Below are 18,336 nucleotides of genomic sequence, written 5' to 3' on the forward strand. Positions count from 1 at the left end.
CCAGGACACACAAACACCTCATTAATGTAAAAATATTGGCCATTTTTGCGGGAGTCTTAATATTTCCCCATTTGAGGTGAGAGTGACTCACCTGCATGGCCAGACAGATGGTGTTGAGGAGGATGAGTGTGAACATCAGGTACTCAAAGTAGGTGGAGTTGACCACATACCACACCTTGTACTGGTAGGGGTTCTTAGGGATGTAGCGGCGCAATGGACGGGCCTTCAAGGCATACTCCACACACTGACGCTGTGACACAAACACATCTACACGTGAGTATACACAAACCCATTTCCTAACTGATGTGGTTTTCCAACTCCTCATCTATCTGTCGCTGTACTCAGACCATTGTGGAGGAAATTATGTGGAACTGCAACAACTCCTTTTCCATCTTGGACTATTCTTTCATCCTCTGCCTACGTTTCCACGGCTTTTCGGAGACATGGATCATCACAAAGAACTCAGCTGCAGGGACTTGGACAAGCTCCTCCTTTACTCTCATCTTCTGTATTGACTTCTGCATCTCCCTCCTGGCTGGATTCCTCAAGTAGTTCCCACCCAAAAACTCATGAATCACCGCCACTGCCTGGCCTCCATACTGTCTCTTTAGTAACTTAAGGACTTTCCCACTTCAGTCAGAACGGTGGAGTCACTCTGCGTCAGTTATGTCACCTGAAAACTCATACTTTGTGTGTCATTAGCTGCTTAACGACAGCAAAACACTGAAGTTAGAAAGCAAAATCTCACAAATTCAGGATAAACACACACAACCATTACCTGGTTCTTGTCCAGTTCACAGTTCTTATACTCTTGCTCTCCTTGCTCCTGGAAGGTGACGATGACGAAACCGACGAATATGTTCATCATGAAGAAGGCAATGATGATAATGTAGATGATGAAGAAGATGGAGATGACCACCCGATAGTTGTAAACGGGTCCGACATCCTCGGCGTGAGAGTCTATGGCCCGATACAGTAACCTGAGTGCAGGAGAGAGGGAAGGTTTATGGAAATGTGAGGAAACTATACAATGACATTGCTGAAAAAACGTAAAAGCATGAACAGTGTTCATACAAAATGTGTATCAATATATATGAGTGTGGTGTTTGTATAAGGATACACACCCTGGCCAGCCCTCAAAGGTAGACACAGCAAACAGAGCCATCATGCCTTGCAGGACGTCATCAAAGTTAAAGTCACTGTTCTCCCACAGTCTGTGGGCTCTTTTAGGCTTTCCCACATCTCCATCCTTATACATGATGTAGGAACCCCTGCAAATACAAGTAGACACTCATGCATATTCCCATTTTTGTTTCATTATTGGCTAAAAGAGGGACGGCCACAAGTGTCTGTGCAGGAGGAATGTCTTACCTGCATTCAGCTTGAGTCTGTTTGGAGGTGTCCGTACAAAAGAAGAACTTGCCCTGATGGAGAAACATAAGAATGTATTATTCTATCTTAGTACGACTAGAAATAACATGGTCATGAATATTGTCTGATAACTTCTGAGAAGGCCTGCAGACAGCTCGGGTTTCTTTACCTTAAAAAGCTGTACTCCAATACAGGCAAACATGAACTGGAGCAGCGTGGTGACGATGACGATGTTGCCGATGGTCCTGATGGCCACAAACACGCACTGCACCACATGCTGGAAAACCCATCAGAAATGACAGTGAGCGTATGTATGTGTGTCTCCCCTGTTTATGTGTTATATGGCTTTATGTCTGAGAGAGCTAACCTTTAGGCCCTTGGCTCTATTGATGGCTCTCAGCGGTCTGAGCACTCGCAGAACTCTCAGGATCTTCACCACATTAATGGCACTGGACCTAAAAAACACATGGAATTAAACTACTGAACCAGGCCAACTGATTTAACACACATTTTACAGTTACAATTTATTTGCAAGGTTGGAACACACATCCTGGGAAACTTAGGATAACATCTTTAACACAAACTGTGGAGATTGAGACAACTCAACACACAAACCAAAGAAATTACAATAATAATGAAACAACCTGGAAAAACAACAAAAATAAGGTGAAAATATTAGAAAAAATAAATTAAAAACTTCAAGATCAAGTGAAGGTCAACTTAATTACTTAATACTTAAATTACTTAAAATACTATCTTTACAGAATGTATGATTAAAGATGAAACATATAAAACTATTCTAAAATATCTCTATATACTCTTCTATATTAGATAAAGTCTCAGAGAAGAGATGACTCTTAAGAAATCAAACACATCTTTAATTAAAATAAATAAAAAATGATTATGCTTTAGGTTTTTTTGTATGACTGATAACATGTTCTAAATGATTAATGCAACACAGTACAACACACAAAACATACACCGATCAGCCACAACATTTTTCACGTGGCTGATCGGTGTACACAAACACGTATGATACGTGGACAGACACAAACAAGTACAATAAGAACGGACCAACACAAAGACACAAACAGGAATTCACAGGCAAACTGAGCCTTATTGTGCTGTAAGAGTGTGTCTGTACAAGCCAAAGGTCAAACAGTGTGACCTTCTAAAGGAAGTGGTATAAAATAAAAGTTTAACATACTAAATCAAATCAAATGAATACTGTGACATTTTGAATTTTACAATAAACGTTGGGAAAAGGTTGAACATTGGTTCTTCAGTGATCGGAACTAAGCTCTATGAGTCTCATTCTTATCAATTACAGGTATAAAAAATGCGAGAAATCCAGTAAATATATATTTGTGAGGGAGGCTAATAACCCAGTTATCCAGTTAGTGGAAGAGCAAATACAAAAACCTTTTCCCACAGTGTGACAAAGGGAGAAGGAAAAAATACATATTCAAAATGTCAATGTATCCTTTAAAGGGAGTGACTTTTCAGGAGGTTCGGGGGATGATTTAACGGAAGTGATATTACTCTGCTCTGACTTTTAAACAGAAAGGGAGAGACCCGTTGTACAACGTTTTATACAGGAAGGTAAAGTTTAAAGACAGTTAAAGGTAGTACATGTGGAGCAGGATGTTAAACATTACAGTCAAACCAGCTGTAAGGATTTCCTTAGGTGATGGAACATGCCATAAAAATGTCAAATTAATTCTTAAATGTACAAAAACATAACATGTATGTTATTAACTTGAATTTACTGAGCTGACGTGCATGAAGAACCAGTTTCTACCTAATGAGGGAAATAGTCTATCAACATCCTTCAGATACTGTTTTATATTATGATACCTTTCTACGACCCTTGAAGGATAAGCGATAAGGGATGGATGAAATGTAATGTAATGTAAGAGGGCTTCCTCCACAGGACAGATATACTGAATAAAATGCAGTCTGCAGGCACTACTGAATGCAGCATCATTACAATTAATTTGACTGTGAATCATTAAAAAAGATCCCGCTCACTTGCTACCTTTAACAGGCTAAAACTACTGAGGTTCAGCATTCAGATGTCATTTCTATAGCCCAGGAGAGTTCAGGTTGTGCACAAATTGACTTACTACATTAATCAGATATGAAATGGGACTACAGTATTAGCTGATCCAGAATCATTTACCCAAATAAAAACAATACCCACTATGCTGCAGTCTGTAAAGGGGCATTCTGGCATGCAACTACTGCTTAATTGTACCATTACTGTGCTCATAAAAGTATAATCCCAAATCCTAAAATAAAATCGTCAATAACATTTACAACTACAGTCCTAATTTTCAGGTTTTTTGGTATGAAGGAAGCTAAACTCTCCAAGACGACAGAAATAACAAATCAAAAGTGTGACAGCTTTACACATTTAAGGTGAGGGTCTATTAAAGGGGGGTTATTAATACGGACTAATGTGGACTTACGTCGAGAAGTCTAGTCTATTAAGCATTAGAGACAGAGAGTGTAGCATAGCATATTAAACAAAGGAAATATCAAAGCAGTTCCAAGGAGTTATTTGCTACAAGAAGCAGAGGACATTTTAATAAACATCACAAAGAGAGGAAGGATTGAGAGAAAGGATTGGGGGTAATGAAGTGTGAAGTTATTAGAGAATAAAATAGGAAAGTGTAAAGAATGCTGGAATTTACAAAGGAAAACATTTCCCCCACTTATCCACTTTACACTTTGATTCATGGTGTTTTTGGACTTTCTCATGCAGATGTCACTACATGGCTGACTGGAGTTTTAATGTGTAGAACACAAATGTACAGTTCATGACACTGGAAGCCCATAAGACTTGTGATTAAAATACTATGGAATGAGATGTGTTAAAGTTTCAGAGGATAAAGAGGATAAAAGTGGAAAGCATGGATTTGAAAGCAATATAATTCACTCACTGTATTCCAGATGAGATGAGGGACACACTGACCACCACCAGGTCTAGAATGTTAAAATAGTTTCTACAGAATGAACCTTTGTGGACGAAGGCTCCATATGCTGTCATCTGCAGAGATCAAGTTGAATGTTAAAAGGTCAAATTAAAAAGAATCACATCTTACAAATACAGTTGCACCTTGCGCCATGTATACAGGGCTGTTACATGTTATCTGCAAACAGTTCTTAGTCTTAGTACAAGGTGAAAAGGACAACACAGCCAAATATCAGCTGCCTTTTTGAGGCTTTCCTGACTCCAACGTGCATTAGGGACCGCACGAAATGAGACATAAAATCACGTAGGCCATTAAACACCAAACACTACCTTAAGAATGATCTCTATGGTGAAGAGTCCAGTGAAGACATGATCTGCATAGCCCAAGATCTGCAAACACAAAGGGGATTATTCTGCATTTAAAGCACAATAACAAGAAAGTGTGGTCAGCTGAGGCCTGGCCCTGGATGATCCCACAACTGAAATAGTGACGCTCAAGTTAAAGTCAGAGGATAATGAATTCCTATTAGTCTAAAACAGATGTTGAAAACAGAACGGAACCCGAAAAAAACCTGATTAATTATGTCATTATGGTTTATGATGAAGGTTAATTGAGTAGACTAATATGCAGCAGCCCATTCCGAAGCCATGGAAAATACAATAAATAACATTTTTATTAGCCCCTGAGGGATTAGTTCACTTGCTCACTGAGAGAAGAAACAATGTAAAGACTCAGATAGAGCACTCACAGCCTTTGTATAAGACTGCAGTTTGCAATTAAAGACCCCAACTCAATTATCGCTATAAGCACCGAACAACATCGCTATATAAACAATAAAGTGATGCTTCATTAGCGTATACAACCACAGATGAGATGCATCTCCCACAAACACAAAGAGTACATGTTTTTTGGGGTTGTAGGGTTTGGAGTATGGCTGATTACAGAGGTTCTTCACTTTAATGGTTTAAGAAATGATTACAGTATTTGTTCACTTTGTGTGTTCCCTAATATAATGTGTTACCCAGTATTTAATACAGTATTCATACAATTTCTATGTTAAGAAAATGCCAGTTACAATAAACATTGCTTCCTTAATATGTTGCCATTGGTGTACAGGCAACTAATGATGGCTACAGTCTTTTAATTAATTTTCTATTGTCTGTCTGCTAATGTTCATTCAGCCATACAATTTTTATATATTTTACATACACTTATGTTTTATTTTTTGGTCACCTGGTTTCTGAAAGAGTCGTTCTTCACCGGGTCTTCCGCTGCCAGACTGATGCTGCTCAGCAGGATGAAGAAGAGGATGAGGTTGGTGAAGATGTTGTGGTTGACGATCTTATGGCACAGAACCCTGAATCTATAAAATAGGAGTGAGAGAAAGAAGAGAAAGAGTGAGACAATCATATTTCTCTTGTTACACAATCAACAGGACATCTTTAAAGGATGAGAACATTTGAATAAACAGAGGTATGGTGTTTTCTTACTTGTTGGTGTGGCTGAAGATGAAGAAAGCACGAGCCTCAGGCATGGGAATGGCCTTCTCCTTCAGCTGAATGTCGGAAAGTGGCCGTGGCCTCGGCCCCACCGGCATCTCTGGCTCCTCGTCATCCTCGTCACCTGATGGGGAATTTGAATAGAACAGAGAAGAGGACAAAAAAGAAAAAGGGAGGATGGTAAGTCAAGAGGAATTAGAGTTTTTAGTTTCTGGAAAGGTTCAATTTATGAAAAAATTTACTAATTTAGCCACTCAGTCATTTACACAGGCATTTGTCTGTGGCTGTGCTGAGTGTTACCTATGTAATCGTTTGCAGGATATGGATTCTTCTCTTCACTCTCATCTCCACAGTAGTCATCCATGTTGATCTGCAAAGGGAGAGCATTTATTCATCAGTTCATTCTCTGACGACATACACACTCAAAAGTTCAGTTATTGAAATCTGTGGCTTCTTTATTTCAAAGGCCCGATCTCACAACTGATGCAAAGTGGTGCAGAGTGCAACTCAAGTGTCTTAATGGCGTGTTGGTCAAATAAGATGGGGTCAAATGCATTCTTGTCATGGTAGTAATATATGCACCTATATATGGATTCATAATATGTGCACATTGTTTGTGAATGAAACTATTTCCACAGCAGAGAACTCTCTCTCACAATCTTCCATTATAAAAGTAATCTGCTGAGATAACATTCTGATTGGTTCTGTAACATTTATGCACTTGCAACATGCACTTTAGTCCTTCCCTTGTTAAAATTGAGCTCTCAGTCATTCATGTGTGTCTATGTGCACCTTAGTAGCGGTGTTGGTCTCTCCATCTGAAGTGATAGACTTCAGTTCTATTTTCTCCTTCTTCTCCTGCAGAGGCGGCTTCTCATTATTGTGGCGTTTCTCTGGACTGGCCAGCCTGACGAAAGAAGCAGACAAAGAAAACCCTCATCAGTTCCCTTCCTCCTTAACCTGAAAGTCTGAGCCCATGTTTTACTATTGTTTCCTTGTGCATCAGATAATTACATTACAAAAATAAACACAAAGTCAAATGTCACATTTTCACTGAGTAGTTGTTTTCAAGTCACAGAAGGAGGCCGTGCTTTTTTAATCAAATCAAGATGATAGTGGGCAGGTAAGTGATTGTCCTCTATTGCACTTTTCCCTCAGATCAATACAGGTTGCAACCAAGAAGGACACATTTAATGATTTGTACCACTGAGGGGACACTATCTTCCTCGGCTGCACTAAAATCCAACACTACCTTTGCTGACAAATTGCCTTTGCCAACAATGAGACACAAAAATGAAGTAAAGGAAAAGTAAAGCCAGGAAATGTCAGCCTGTCTTAAAAACCAAATATGTTCATTTTGTAATTTCAACAATTTCTTTTCCTTCTCTACTTGTCTTTATTTCTCTTTCTGCTTTACCTGGCTAGTTTCTTCCTCTCTTTCTCCTCCTCCTCTTCTTTCTGGGCGGATGTCAGGCTCTCAGCATCTGCCAGATTGTCGACAGCGATGGCCAAAAAGACATTCAGCAGGATATCTGTTCAGAGGGTTGACGTTAAGGATGTTGCTGACCCATCAGATTATCAGTGTAGTTGGCTGCAAACAAACCTGGTCGGCTAAGAGAATAATTAGAGACCTCTGTGCATCTGAAAGACACTGAGCTCCCAGATGCTTGAATGGAGCTGCTCAGAGACCTACAGACAAATGGTTTTGGCTTCCATAATGTACTCCCATGCAAAACAATCCCTTACCTATAACTGCATCTTCCAGAGGGGCGAGAAATCAGGTCATTAGACACACTATTATCCATTTGACAGCATCAGAAAACAAATGTGGTTGTCAACTCCAGGTTGATTTTTTTGTCCTTGTCATCACTTATCATCCATCCAACACTTTTCAGGTCCACAACACCTAGGCTGCTGATTAACTATCTCATGTAGACGTCTGCTGTGGAAGGATACAGTTTCCGCAGATGAAGAGGATGATGAAGTAGATGCAGACCAGCATGCCAGGGAAGGACGGTCCACCATACGCCATGATGCCATCGTACATTACAGAGTTCCAGTCCTCTCCTGTTAGGATCTGTGGAGCAAGAAAGAAATAGAGTAAATCTTGTTGTGTGTTTCATTTCATTGCAAGACTTTATTGTATTTTATTGCAATACAATTTACGGTGGAAAAGAAAACAGCAGAAGGACATAGAGTGCGAGCATTAACGCGTCATTACCTGAAACACGGTGAGCAGAGACTGGGGAAAGTTGTCGAAGGTGCTGCGTCTGGTCTCGTCGAAGTTGAATTTCCCCCCAAAGAGCTGCATGCCGAGCAGGGAGAAGATGATGATGAAGAGGAAGAGCAGGAGCAACAGCGAAGCGATGGAGCGGACAGAGTTTAGCAGGGAGGCCACCAGGTTGGACAGTGAGTTCCAGTATCTGGGGGTGAGATGTTCAGGTAAAACTGTAATCTCAATTCAGGAAATATATGTGTATAGAGACGCAGTCCCTGTTCATAACCCTCTGTTCAATAAATAACAATAATACGTATTAAGTGTCTTTATTAACCTGGTTATTTTGAAGATCCGTAGCAAGCGCACACAACGTAACACAGAGATGCCGAGAGGAGACATGATCTTGGTTTCCACCAGAATGGTCTCCAGGATTCCTCCACATACTACAAAGCTGTCAAAGCGGTTAAAGAGCGAAACAAAGTACGCCTGTGGAGAAAAGATAGGAAGGTAAAGGTAAAAAGCAGAGGAGAAAAAACATCAGGTATTGAAATTTGTCTTGACATTTGTACTATTCACAAAAAAGTGGCCTTCTTCCTGCATAACAATTCAAATGATGACATTGACTTTTATCCTCCTACCTGTAGGCCCAGACTGTACATCTTCAACAGCATCTCACCAGTGAAGAGTGCTAGCAACACCTTATTGGCTATGTCTGAGGAGAAGGGAAGAACCAAGGAAAGTGAGAGGGGTGGGAAAAAGAAAATCGGGAAGGAATAAACATGGAGTTAGGACAAGTGGAGGTTTTTGAGGTGTGTTCACCTACCCTGTACGTCTGTTAACCACTGAGGCTGCTGGTGATGTTCAGAGGCAATGGTGAGTGTGTTGAGGAAAACCAGGAAGATGACCAACCAATAGAAAACTTGAGATTTGACCGCCGCCCGGCACTTTCTTCTGCATAGCCTGTTCCACCTTCGAGAGTAGCGACTGAGAGAGAAGAAGAAGAGATTGAGGGAGAGAGTTAGGAAAGACAGACGAGGAGCGTGAGAGAAGAAATAGGAGTGAGAGTGAAAAACAAACAGCGGAGGAGAAAGAAAGAAAAAAGACAGAGTCAATTCGTTTTTTTCTACAGAGTAGTGATGACATCACCCTTCGGTCTGTGGTTGTCAGTTGTTGGAGAGCTGAGCTGTGGAACAGAGTTAGTCATGTTCTGTTGCAGAATGAGATATGTCCCGTTTCAGAAAACACAGAAATACTTGTGCAAAATGATTGAAGGGAGAAATTTAAAGTGAAATGTGATTCCAACTTCAATGGAAATGTGCGCTTCAAAAGAAGAGGTGGCTCGTTTAAGAGAAACAAAAACATGTTTTTCTTCTTAGAACTTGTTGTTTTGTTCTGTTGTTCTACACATACACCTCACCCTCATACCTACAGTATGATAAACAGTACATTCCATATTTCTACTCACGCTCATGTACCATGTGATCTGACCAGTGTACCTTTAAAATGTCATTGTCATTTTCACACTAAACAAGATTTACTGATGACAGTAGATCAAGTTTTGTTCTATCTGTGGAGCCTTGAAGCATAAATCTCATTCTCAAGTTTTATTCATTGTTGCTAGTTTGTCTGTAGGATTACAAATTTGTGGCGGGGTGGGGCATGACCCAAGGAAGACCCCTTAAAATTTTGGAGCGGATCCAGAATTGAGTGACAGGGCATTAGCTTTGGCGGAGGAACGTGCTCTCCAACGTCCTTCAATATGATCTTGTTCTACATGGACACTTTGAGGGAGGAAGCCAATAAGCCAATAGTGCTTGTAAATATTTATCCAGATGTAAAATTGCAGGTGTAACAGATTACATTAAATCTTCTAATACTGCAGATATAAATATTGTACTACACCCTTTCCACGACAATTTAAATTAGGTATTAAGTGTATTTATCTTCCTCTATTTGAATTAGTTAAATAAACCCATGCAGACCACAGCTGCCCTTGTCAGGTATCTCTCTGTATTTATGTCCAACCACACCAGACATTCTGGCAGGAAGATCTGTCATGTAGTGCAACTGCCAGGCATCTTTTTAAACAAATCAACACAGCTCGAGGGGAAAGTCCTCTCCCGCTCTGCCTATACAAAATTCATGTTTCACCAGTTGCCTGTCTGAGTGTGTGAGAGCTGTTTAGAGTCAGTTATGGCACACAGCGGCCCCTGCCATGATGCACACACTGAATGTTACATGAGACAACTCACAACACAACAGCAGCGGACATGCATTCTTACAGTAAAAGACGTTTTTAATGTCTTCTTTAAGAAACATTGAAATTTTGAAAAGAATGTTTTTTTTTTCTTGCAGAAAGTTTAATGACCAAAACCACGCATTTGTCAGCTCTACATATGAAGCTACAGCCGGCAGCTGGTTGGCTTAGCATAAAGACTGCCATAAACTGTAAATAAAGATGGGGGACATGACGGCTCCAGAAGTGAAGCCAAAGTGTCTAAATCGCCCCCTGGTGTCTTGATGCAGAATAGGTCATAAACCCACATCACACAGACCTGGGTGGTTTTGCTCTTCTAAATATACATTCAGTAAGAATAAGAGCAACAAACTATTCCTTTAAGTCAAGTCTCTCTATTGTTGTGTCTGTCTGTGTCTTCTGCGCACATACGTACACACAAATACACACACATCCAGTGACCTCACAAATGCCACATCAGTAGAGACAATAGAGCGGGTGGGTTTCAAGACTATGGTAAACAACATCTACTAACCTGAACTTGGATTTGGAGATCCTATTTCTGGAACACAGAGAACAGAATGGATTATACACACACACATAACACACATATAGACAGGTACACAACATGAAACGGGTGATTTGAGGGGGATAAAGGGGGAATTGCTTCCCTCATTATCACGAATGCTTTAGCAAAACATGTTCCGTGATCAGCTCAGTTGTGTGCCTCCAGTATTTCCTGCACTTTTCAGATACAATCAGCTTGTTTCACGGGGCAGACATTTGTTAGTTTAGAGTCTGAAGTGAAATGCACAAATACAAATGCTGTTGGTCGTCTCTCTGCAAAACTGCAAGATGATCAAAGAACGTGTTTGCTAAAAAGCAGTTTGTCCATTTTTATGCACCCATTTGAAACAGAGTTTGGGTGCAATGCAACAAATCACCCCCTGCCAACATGTATACAGTGGCATCCAGTCAAAAGAAATACTGCTGTGAGTTTGGATTTTCTCCAATCAATCCTGGTGTGAGAAAAACAATATGCAGAATGTATTAAATGTCTGTTGATTGTTCACCACTGTAACAGCAGAAAGTACATAACATGAAGAACGGAGGACAAGAGATTATGGAAGACATGTCTTTGGGAAGAGAAGAGAAGAGAAGAGAAAAGACAAGAAAAGAAAAGAAAAGAAAAGAAGAGGGACATTTGCATCCACAGCATGTCACTTCTTTTTGACCTGTGCATACTAGATTATTTGACCATCAGCTGAAATCATGACTTAAATTATTTGATTTATTTACAGGCTAAAGCTACCGATGATAATTGACTATAACTGAACCTAATGCATGAAATAATACTTATAATTTGTTGATTGGCGAAAACAGTGAAATGAAATGCTGCATTGGTTATTGTCTTAATGGCTCCTTTAGCTGCATTTTACTTTTATTTTATTAAAGTCTAATACAATTGTAGTATCACATGAAAACTTAATTGATTTTGTCTGTAAAAGCAGATGAGTTGACTGACGAGCTGACTGATTGGCTGAGTGACCGACTGACTGCGCCAATAAAATGAGTCATTGACTGACTGAATGAAAGAATAAAATGACTGACTGCGGCTGGATATGGAGGCTGACAGTACACATGTCTCTTCTCTCCATGTGTCCGTCTAGATTATGAGATCAGCGGGCGCTGAAGTAGCTTCTACCCTGAGGTCTGTCTCCACAGCGATTTGAAGGAAGAACTGACAAACGCTGAACGTCTCAAGTCTTATCTCCATAATAGTGTGAGCAAATGCCCCAAGCCAAACTTGTTGCAGTCTCACAGAGAAAGGAGGAGGCCTTGTTTTTCTATTTGTGGCAAGGTTTACTATTCATCAGCTTCTGCATAGACTGACTTCCTGAAAATCTCACTTATTTGAGTAAAACCCAAATTAGAAAATTCTGGACTACATTTTAGAGGCATGTGATGTAGAATTATATGTTGGGAATCGAGCACTTTCTGAACACTATGATGTTATGACATGTTCTTTGTATTGACTTGTGTTGGTCTGACAGGGGACAAACAAACAACATGACAGAAGACAAACAGAGTGAGAGTACAGATAAACAATGGTGTCGCATCCAAGCGTGCCTGCTGTCTGTAATGTTCCTCTGAGCGCTTTTGATTTAGCATGATTTCACCTTTAAATTTTTTTTTTCATCTTTTAACTTTCTCTATTCTATGCACTTCTATTCTGCAACGTTCAAAAAAGAAAGGGTCATATGTAGGTGTGTTTGCTTGTGTGCGCTGATGTGGGCCCGCTGGGGTCACGGCTCCTGCTCGGCCTTGTGTCTAAGAAAGAAAGGAATGAACTTGTTTGAATAATGTAAAAAAATAATAAAAATGAAAGGAGAGGGGAGAGCGAGTGGGTGAGTCAGCTGTTCATGAGCTCCCACAGGGGAGGAGGACAGCACTTCTCCAGTAAACACATGAAGGAGAGAGCAGGCAGAAAGAGAGGGAGAGAGGAAAGGGAAATAAAGTAGGATTACTGTTGAATAAGATGTAGATGTTCTGATCTTCTGCTTTTCTTTAGGTCCCAGATGATGGTTTTTGAGAAGCACTTTGGGTTTCTAATTGGCATCTTGTTTTCTCCTCTGTTAAAGTGATGTCTCTAGTACAATAAATTCTGATGGACCATTTCTGTCTCAGGTGCATTTCAACAATGACACCAGAAGTGAAGTCATTATTTCCAATTTCCAATCCATTTGATTTATTTATTTTTAACTAAGATGATCTGACAACTTATCTCAAAACTTACTACAGACTTAGATATGCTTGCATAGCTGAAGTAAATTAGAAAAACATATAAATGCTGCAGTCCTAAGACTTTATGACAAAAAAAGTCTGTCTTAATCTGATCTGTCTCATCAAGGTCACAGATTTTTAGGAAAAGGGTAATTTCATTGGGTGCGAAAATGACAGTGATCACCTTTGGAAAATCTGATGTGTCTTCAGATTCACCTACATTTTCTCAGTTTATTGTTTGACAGCAACCCATCGTTACCATTGTCTGCTCTCCTCTAACCAGTGATAGTGCAGTAAATTCTCAGTGAGCATGATGAGACAGAGGCCTGAGTTAGTGACATCAGTGAAGGATGGAGGCAGACTGAGCCACTTGTTCTGTGGCTAACACTGAAGTGCTAAGAAAGATGCATGATAGCGTTCCTCCTTGGAAACTGACAGAAGGTGACTGTTGAGGAATAGAGGGAGGAGAAAAAGTGCATTGAGAGAGAGTGAGCGAGGTACTTACGCTAGCCGGGTACAGCAGGTCTCACCCTCCACGTCTCCCCCAGGGGCATTGTCTGTGTTGACTGATTCATTCTCGCTGGCTGGCATGCTCACTGAGAGACGGAAAGCGGCAGAGGCAGAGATGACAGATGTACAGGGAAAGAAAGAAAAAGACAGAAGGAGAAATATCAAATAACCGAACAGAGGAGGGTTGTACATCCTTGCTTACGTCACACTTGTGCTGGTTTTTGCAATATTGCTTGCTCTAAACCTTGAAGTCAAGACGCTGCGGACGGCTACACAAACTTGAACGCTACAAATTGTATCCATAGGTAAATACTGAGGTGCTGCGCTTCCCTCAGTATACAAACTAATTAAAAGATGCTGTTGACATGTAGGAATTCACAAATCAGCGTTGTCCAACACACTGTTACACACATACCCACGAGTCAATAAAACTATTTCCAAATTTTTGCACTGCTTGCCTAAACTAATTACCCACTAAGCTGCCACACTAGCAATATTTACCGGTTAGGGATCCTGGGACCCAACCTCTGCAACAGCTATTAAGATGGATTTCAACATCTAAGCTGATGGATAGCTTAATACTGGCTGAATTAAATCTTAACAAAACCCTTTTGTGATTTCATAGCTCAAGGAGATTTAAAGAAAAAAACATGATGTAGATTTCAGTCTTTGGTCTATAAAACAATGTGGGGGATGCTGGAGCTTAACTGCAGCCACAGTACTGGGGGAAAAAAACTTGTAAATGCTTTAAATGTAGTATTCTAGCCTTTATTAATTAAGCTGTAAGAGTTGTGGTAAGATTTATGTCAACACAAACATCTTAAAATTAACTCCTTCATCCCAAACATCCTTTTGCAGATGTGTGAACAGGAAGGAACCTTGAGCCAAATCTTTCTTCTTTTTTTTTTAAAAAAGGAGGCAGGAAATGTGTCCCTTTGTCCTGTAAAGACAAGTGAAATGGCATGCAAAGATGGAAGGATGAATACCAGGAAGAGGGAGGGACAGGAGCAATATTAATTGTCAGCTAAGGATAAAAAAAAAGATTAAAATAAATAGGAACAGGGGGCGGGAGCGAGATATGGATACATTGAGGGAGTTGTGGATGGAGGGAGGAGGAGAAAGAGATTGTGGATGTGGGGATGCTTGGTTGAGGGACTGATATGAAGAGATACATTGCTTTTTATGGCTTCTGTCAGTATTTGGCTGCCTGTGGGAATGAGCCACTCTCCCCTCACTGTCACCTTAAACACTTGTTGTAACACCCGCTGGGTATGAGGCTCAATATCTCTGGCGTTAAATAAGATATCCACTCAAACAAACAAAGAAAAAAAGATTCTTCCAAACAAGCTCTTACTATGAAACCAAGAGACAATATCAGCACTCAAGATTAATGTAAGAGCTGCAGCAATGTGGCTAAAAACATTTGCCAAAAATAAAACCCAGAGCTTGTTATGCAATTGTACTCTTTTTTTATCAGACTCAGTAACGAAGTTCTGTGTGAAATTGCCTCCCAAACACAATTTTTAAAACTGGCATTGGCCCTAATGCATTCCACTGAGATTTTCCTACTGAGTCTTTCATGCAGATTCAATAATCAGAAATCTAGAAACTTACCTAAAGTTTCATATTGAAAAAAGACTAATCATATTAAATATGTACAAATTAAATGTCCTTAAAAAAGATGAGTAAGTTATGCTGAAGCAAACAAAGCAAAGAAAAGCAAGGCAGCAAAGCCAAAAACATCACATCATTTTGAAAAGTAAGAAGCTAAAGTGAGGCGAAGTGAGCTTTGTGTATTTGGCCAGTGCACTTAAACACTTGGCTGGTGATGGATAAACTCAGTGTTGCAGAGATCACAACAGTCTCTCTCAACATTAAAGCCTCCGCTGTGAATGACTTGGGTTCCCTCACGTCGACAAGTGCCACCTGCTGCGATGCCACTCAGTTAAAAGCACTTGCAGCCCTCTGGTCCCTCCTGAGGCTAGAGCATGTCAAATATAAAACCCAGCCCAGTGACTTCTCCTCAATGGAGCTCTGAACTAGTTTAATACCTATTGTTAGAGTAAACCCCAAAGACGGGATACACAGGAGATGAAGGAAAAGCAAGGAAAGGGGGAGGGAGGGAGGGAGGGAGGTAGAGGAAGGCAGAGAGGGAAGGAGAAAGACGGGTAAAGGTCATACTTTTAAGACAGAAAGAGGAATTTGTTCTTTCTCGTTAAACAACAACACTGGCTCTAAAAATAAACAACCTCCATAATAAGGTACAGAACTAAAATGAGCCTTTGCAAAAGGAATGCGTGAGTATGCATCTCCTGGTAAGTCACATATTATTTGACCATTTTTAGATATTTCAAAAACTAAAAAGGTCTCTCTATTCATAATAGGTCTCTCTATTCATAGAATCACCGGATACCGGAAAATCACCAAAAGGCTAAAGCTCCAGATTTTAAGCTCTTCTTCCGCTAACATTTATCATCGTAGCTAGAAACAGTGCAAGAGGATTTCGGGGAAAGGAAGCTGAAACAACAAGAAGAGGACTGTGACATCACAAAGAATACAAATGATTTTTGTTGACGGTAAATAAGCTCCACTACTTTCTGTAACGTCATTGTTCTCTTGTTGTTTTTTCAGACGAGTCAGGCAGATGCAAAAGTTTCCTTTCTTAAGAACCTATGAAGGTGAAGAGCGGCTTCATTTCAAAACAGTACCATTGTTTCCTCTACTTGTCAACTTATTCCATGTACTGGGAGTTCTTGCCTTTTCAGTAAACATGGTGGTTTGAAGGCAATAAAGAAATGCAATTCTAACATTACTCATCACAGGTACGTTTACAGAAGGGGTGAGGATGACAATGAGAAGACAATTTTTACAGTATTGAGAGGAAGCCGCTGTCCACTGAGGAGAGGAGAGGAGGAAAAAGGTTGCAGTCTGCTTGCATGTCTAGAATCAGGTTTCCAGTAAAGCATTAACGAGTGTTGGACCATGCAGACAGACGCACACGCCTTACGAAGGAAAGCTGCATTTCTCTTCATAGCTCCACGCAGAGAGTGAAAACGATGGTTCTGACCTGGGGATATAGAGCATGGCTCAGCAAGACAAAAACACAGACACACACACACAGATACACACGAATAGACAAACACAAAGAGAGAGAGAGAGATATACACAAACAGACAAACACAGTCAGCACAAATGCGGAAACTGTAAATTCAAACACAAATAATCACATGTAGTCATCCGGTCTCTGGTGCCAGACACAACCTGTTGCAAAGGAACATGTTTGCCTCAGCAAAAACACCATTCCCGCTTTACAGACACAGTTCATTTCATTTCTCCAGCTCTGACTGTCGTTTGAGATGCATTACAACCATCATTGGCACTGACTTACTTTTTCATTCTTGTAGCATTTAGTCTTTTAATCTCTATTTCATTCCCAAGCTTTGCCATCAATTCTAAGCTAGAACGTTCGCACTCTCCAAGGCAAAAAGAAAGAAACGGGACATGAAGCGAACACATATCAAAAGTGCTTACTGGTCCACACACACACACACACACACACACACACACACACACACACACACACACACACACACACACACACACACACACACACACACACACACATGCAGTGTGCCGCTGAGATGATAAGAAACATCTTCTGGGGAAACATCATAAGATACATGTAGCTACATAAATAAATAATCAGCAACCACACAATTCAACCATATACATTCGAGTCTGCGAGTGCTTATGTCCTTGTCATGATTAAGACCTTATAAATGATCACCACTATATTTAGAAGCTGTCAGCGCACACACACACACACACACACACACACACACACACACACACACACACACACACACACACACACACGTTACTAAATCAATACAATGAACGACGCTGCTCGGTCACCGAAAACAACCACATACACCCAAGAAACATTTGTTTTCATATGACACACTAATCATATCTAAAATCAATATCATGCGGTGTTTTTCTGCACCTAAAGACTGTATGATGGATATATCGTACACATATAGTATGCGGTCTCTGAATAATTGTGTGGTCACTTGTGTTCACTCTCCCATCCCACAATCCCATCTGTTCTCCGTCCCAGATACCCTCTCGACCACACACACAAAATCTCTCCCTGTATCTCAGAATCTATTTTCCATACCAGCTCCTATCTTCTCCTCTGTTCTCTAAGTCTCCTATCCCTTCTTAGCGACTGTGTGTATGAGTGTGTATCTTTGTAAAATTTCCTGGGCAACAGGGACAAACTGCCCTCATTCATCTTCCTAAAGGAGCATCCATTCATTGAGGAGTGAGGGAGAGAGCACGTAACATGATATTCCACCTTACAAACACAGAGATGATTGATCTGTCTGATATATAACTACGCATCATGTGTATCAATCATTTTGTCAGATCATCTAACTCTAATGGCTGTTAAGTTCTGCCGTTTAGTAAAAGTAATGGACTGAATCTTGCACCTGACAGATACTTACACTTTTATTACTTGTACGTCTTTTATAGGACAAATCTGTGTAATATTTAAAAGAATCATATGTATGCACCTCTATTGGACACTTTCTATCTTGCTTCTCTCTAACACTAGTTTCAGTTGTAAATACTATCAGTGATGCAGAATTTGTAAAGCTTGGGGGAAAGATGCATTTTAATATTCTGGTTTGACATTTTCCAAATTGGCCCAAGTGGGGGGGCGTTTGTTTGTTA

General features: G+C 40.3%; 1 protein-coding gene across 27 annotated transcripts in view; it reads right to left on the reverse strand.

Annotated features, from left to right (window-relative positions):
- The window catches only part of cacna1c (calcium channel, voltage-dependent, L type, alpha 1C subunit), a 175,689-nt gene that overhangs the window by 33,304 nt on the left and 124,049 nt on the right, over positions 1–18,336 (reverse strand). For 12 of the 27 annotated variants that reach the window (XM_069520337.1, XM_069520324.1, XM_069520342.1 and 9 more), the window contains exons 11-32: positions 16,595–16,663; positions 13,592–13,682; positions 10,838–10,864; positions 8,890–9,050; positions 8,705–8,778; positions 8,401–8,552; positions 8,070–8,271; positions 7,805–7,925; positions 7,266–7,380; positions 6,641–6,755; positions 6,149–6,218; positions 5,840–5,972; positions 5,583–5,712; positions 4,679–4,738; positions 4,317–4,423; positions 3,843–3,857; positions 1,739–1,826; positions 1,541–1,648; positions 1,372–1,424; positions 1,125–1,271; positions 779–980; positions 92–250 (exon numbers count right to left, since the gene is read on the reverse strand). In XM_069520337.1, the coding sequence (XP_069376438.1) occupies positions 92–250; positions 779–980; positions 1,125–1,271; positions 1,372–1,424; positions 1,541–1,648; positions 1,739–1,826; positions 3,843–3,857; positions 4,317–4,423; positions 4,679–4,738; positions 5,583–5,712; positions 5,840–5,972; positions 6,149–6,218; positions 6,641–6,755; positions 7,266–7,380; positions 7,805–7,925; positions 8,070–8,271; positions 8,401–8,552; positions 8,705–8,778; positions 8,890–9,050; positions 10,838–10,864; positions 13,592–13,682; positions 16,595–16,663 (2,399 nt within the window). The remainder of the gene's footprint in view (positions 1–91; positions 251–778; positions 981–1,124; positions 1,272–1,371; positions 1,425–1,540; positions 1,649–1,738; positions 1,827–3,842; positions 3,858–4,316; positions 4,424–4,678; positions 4,739–5,582; positions 5,713–5,839; positions 5,973–6,148; positions 6,219–6,640; positions 6,756–7,265; positions 7,381–7,804; positions 7,926–8,069; positions 8,272–8,400; positions 8,553–8,704; positions 8,779–8,889; positions 9,051–10,837; positions 10,865–13,591; positions 13,683–16,594; positions 16,664–18,336) is intronic. The other 15 variants (XM_069520349.1, XM_069520340.1, XM_069520348.1 and 12 more) reach the window with 7 other exon arrangements.

This window comes from Paralichthys olivaceus, chromosome 23 (assembly GCF_024713975.1).
Source record: "Paralichthys olivaceus isolate ysfri-2021 chromosome 23, ASM2471397v2, whole genome shotgun sequence".
Lineage (NCBI taxonomy): Eukaryota > Metazoa > Chordata > Actinopteri > Pleuronectiformes > Paralichthyidae > Paralichthys > Paralichthys olivaceus.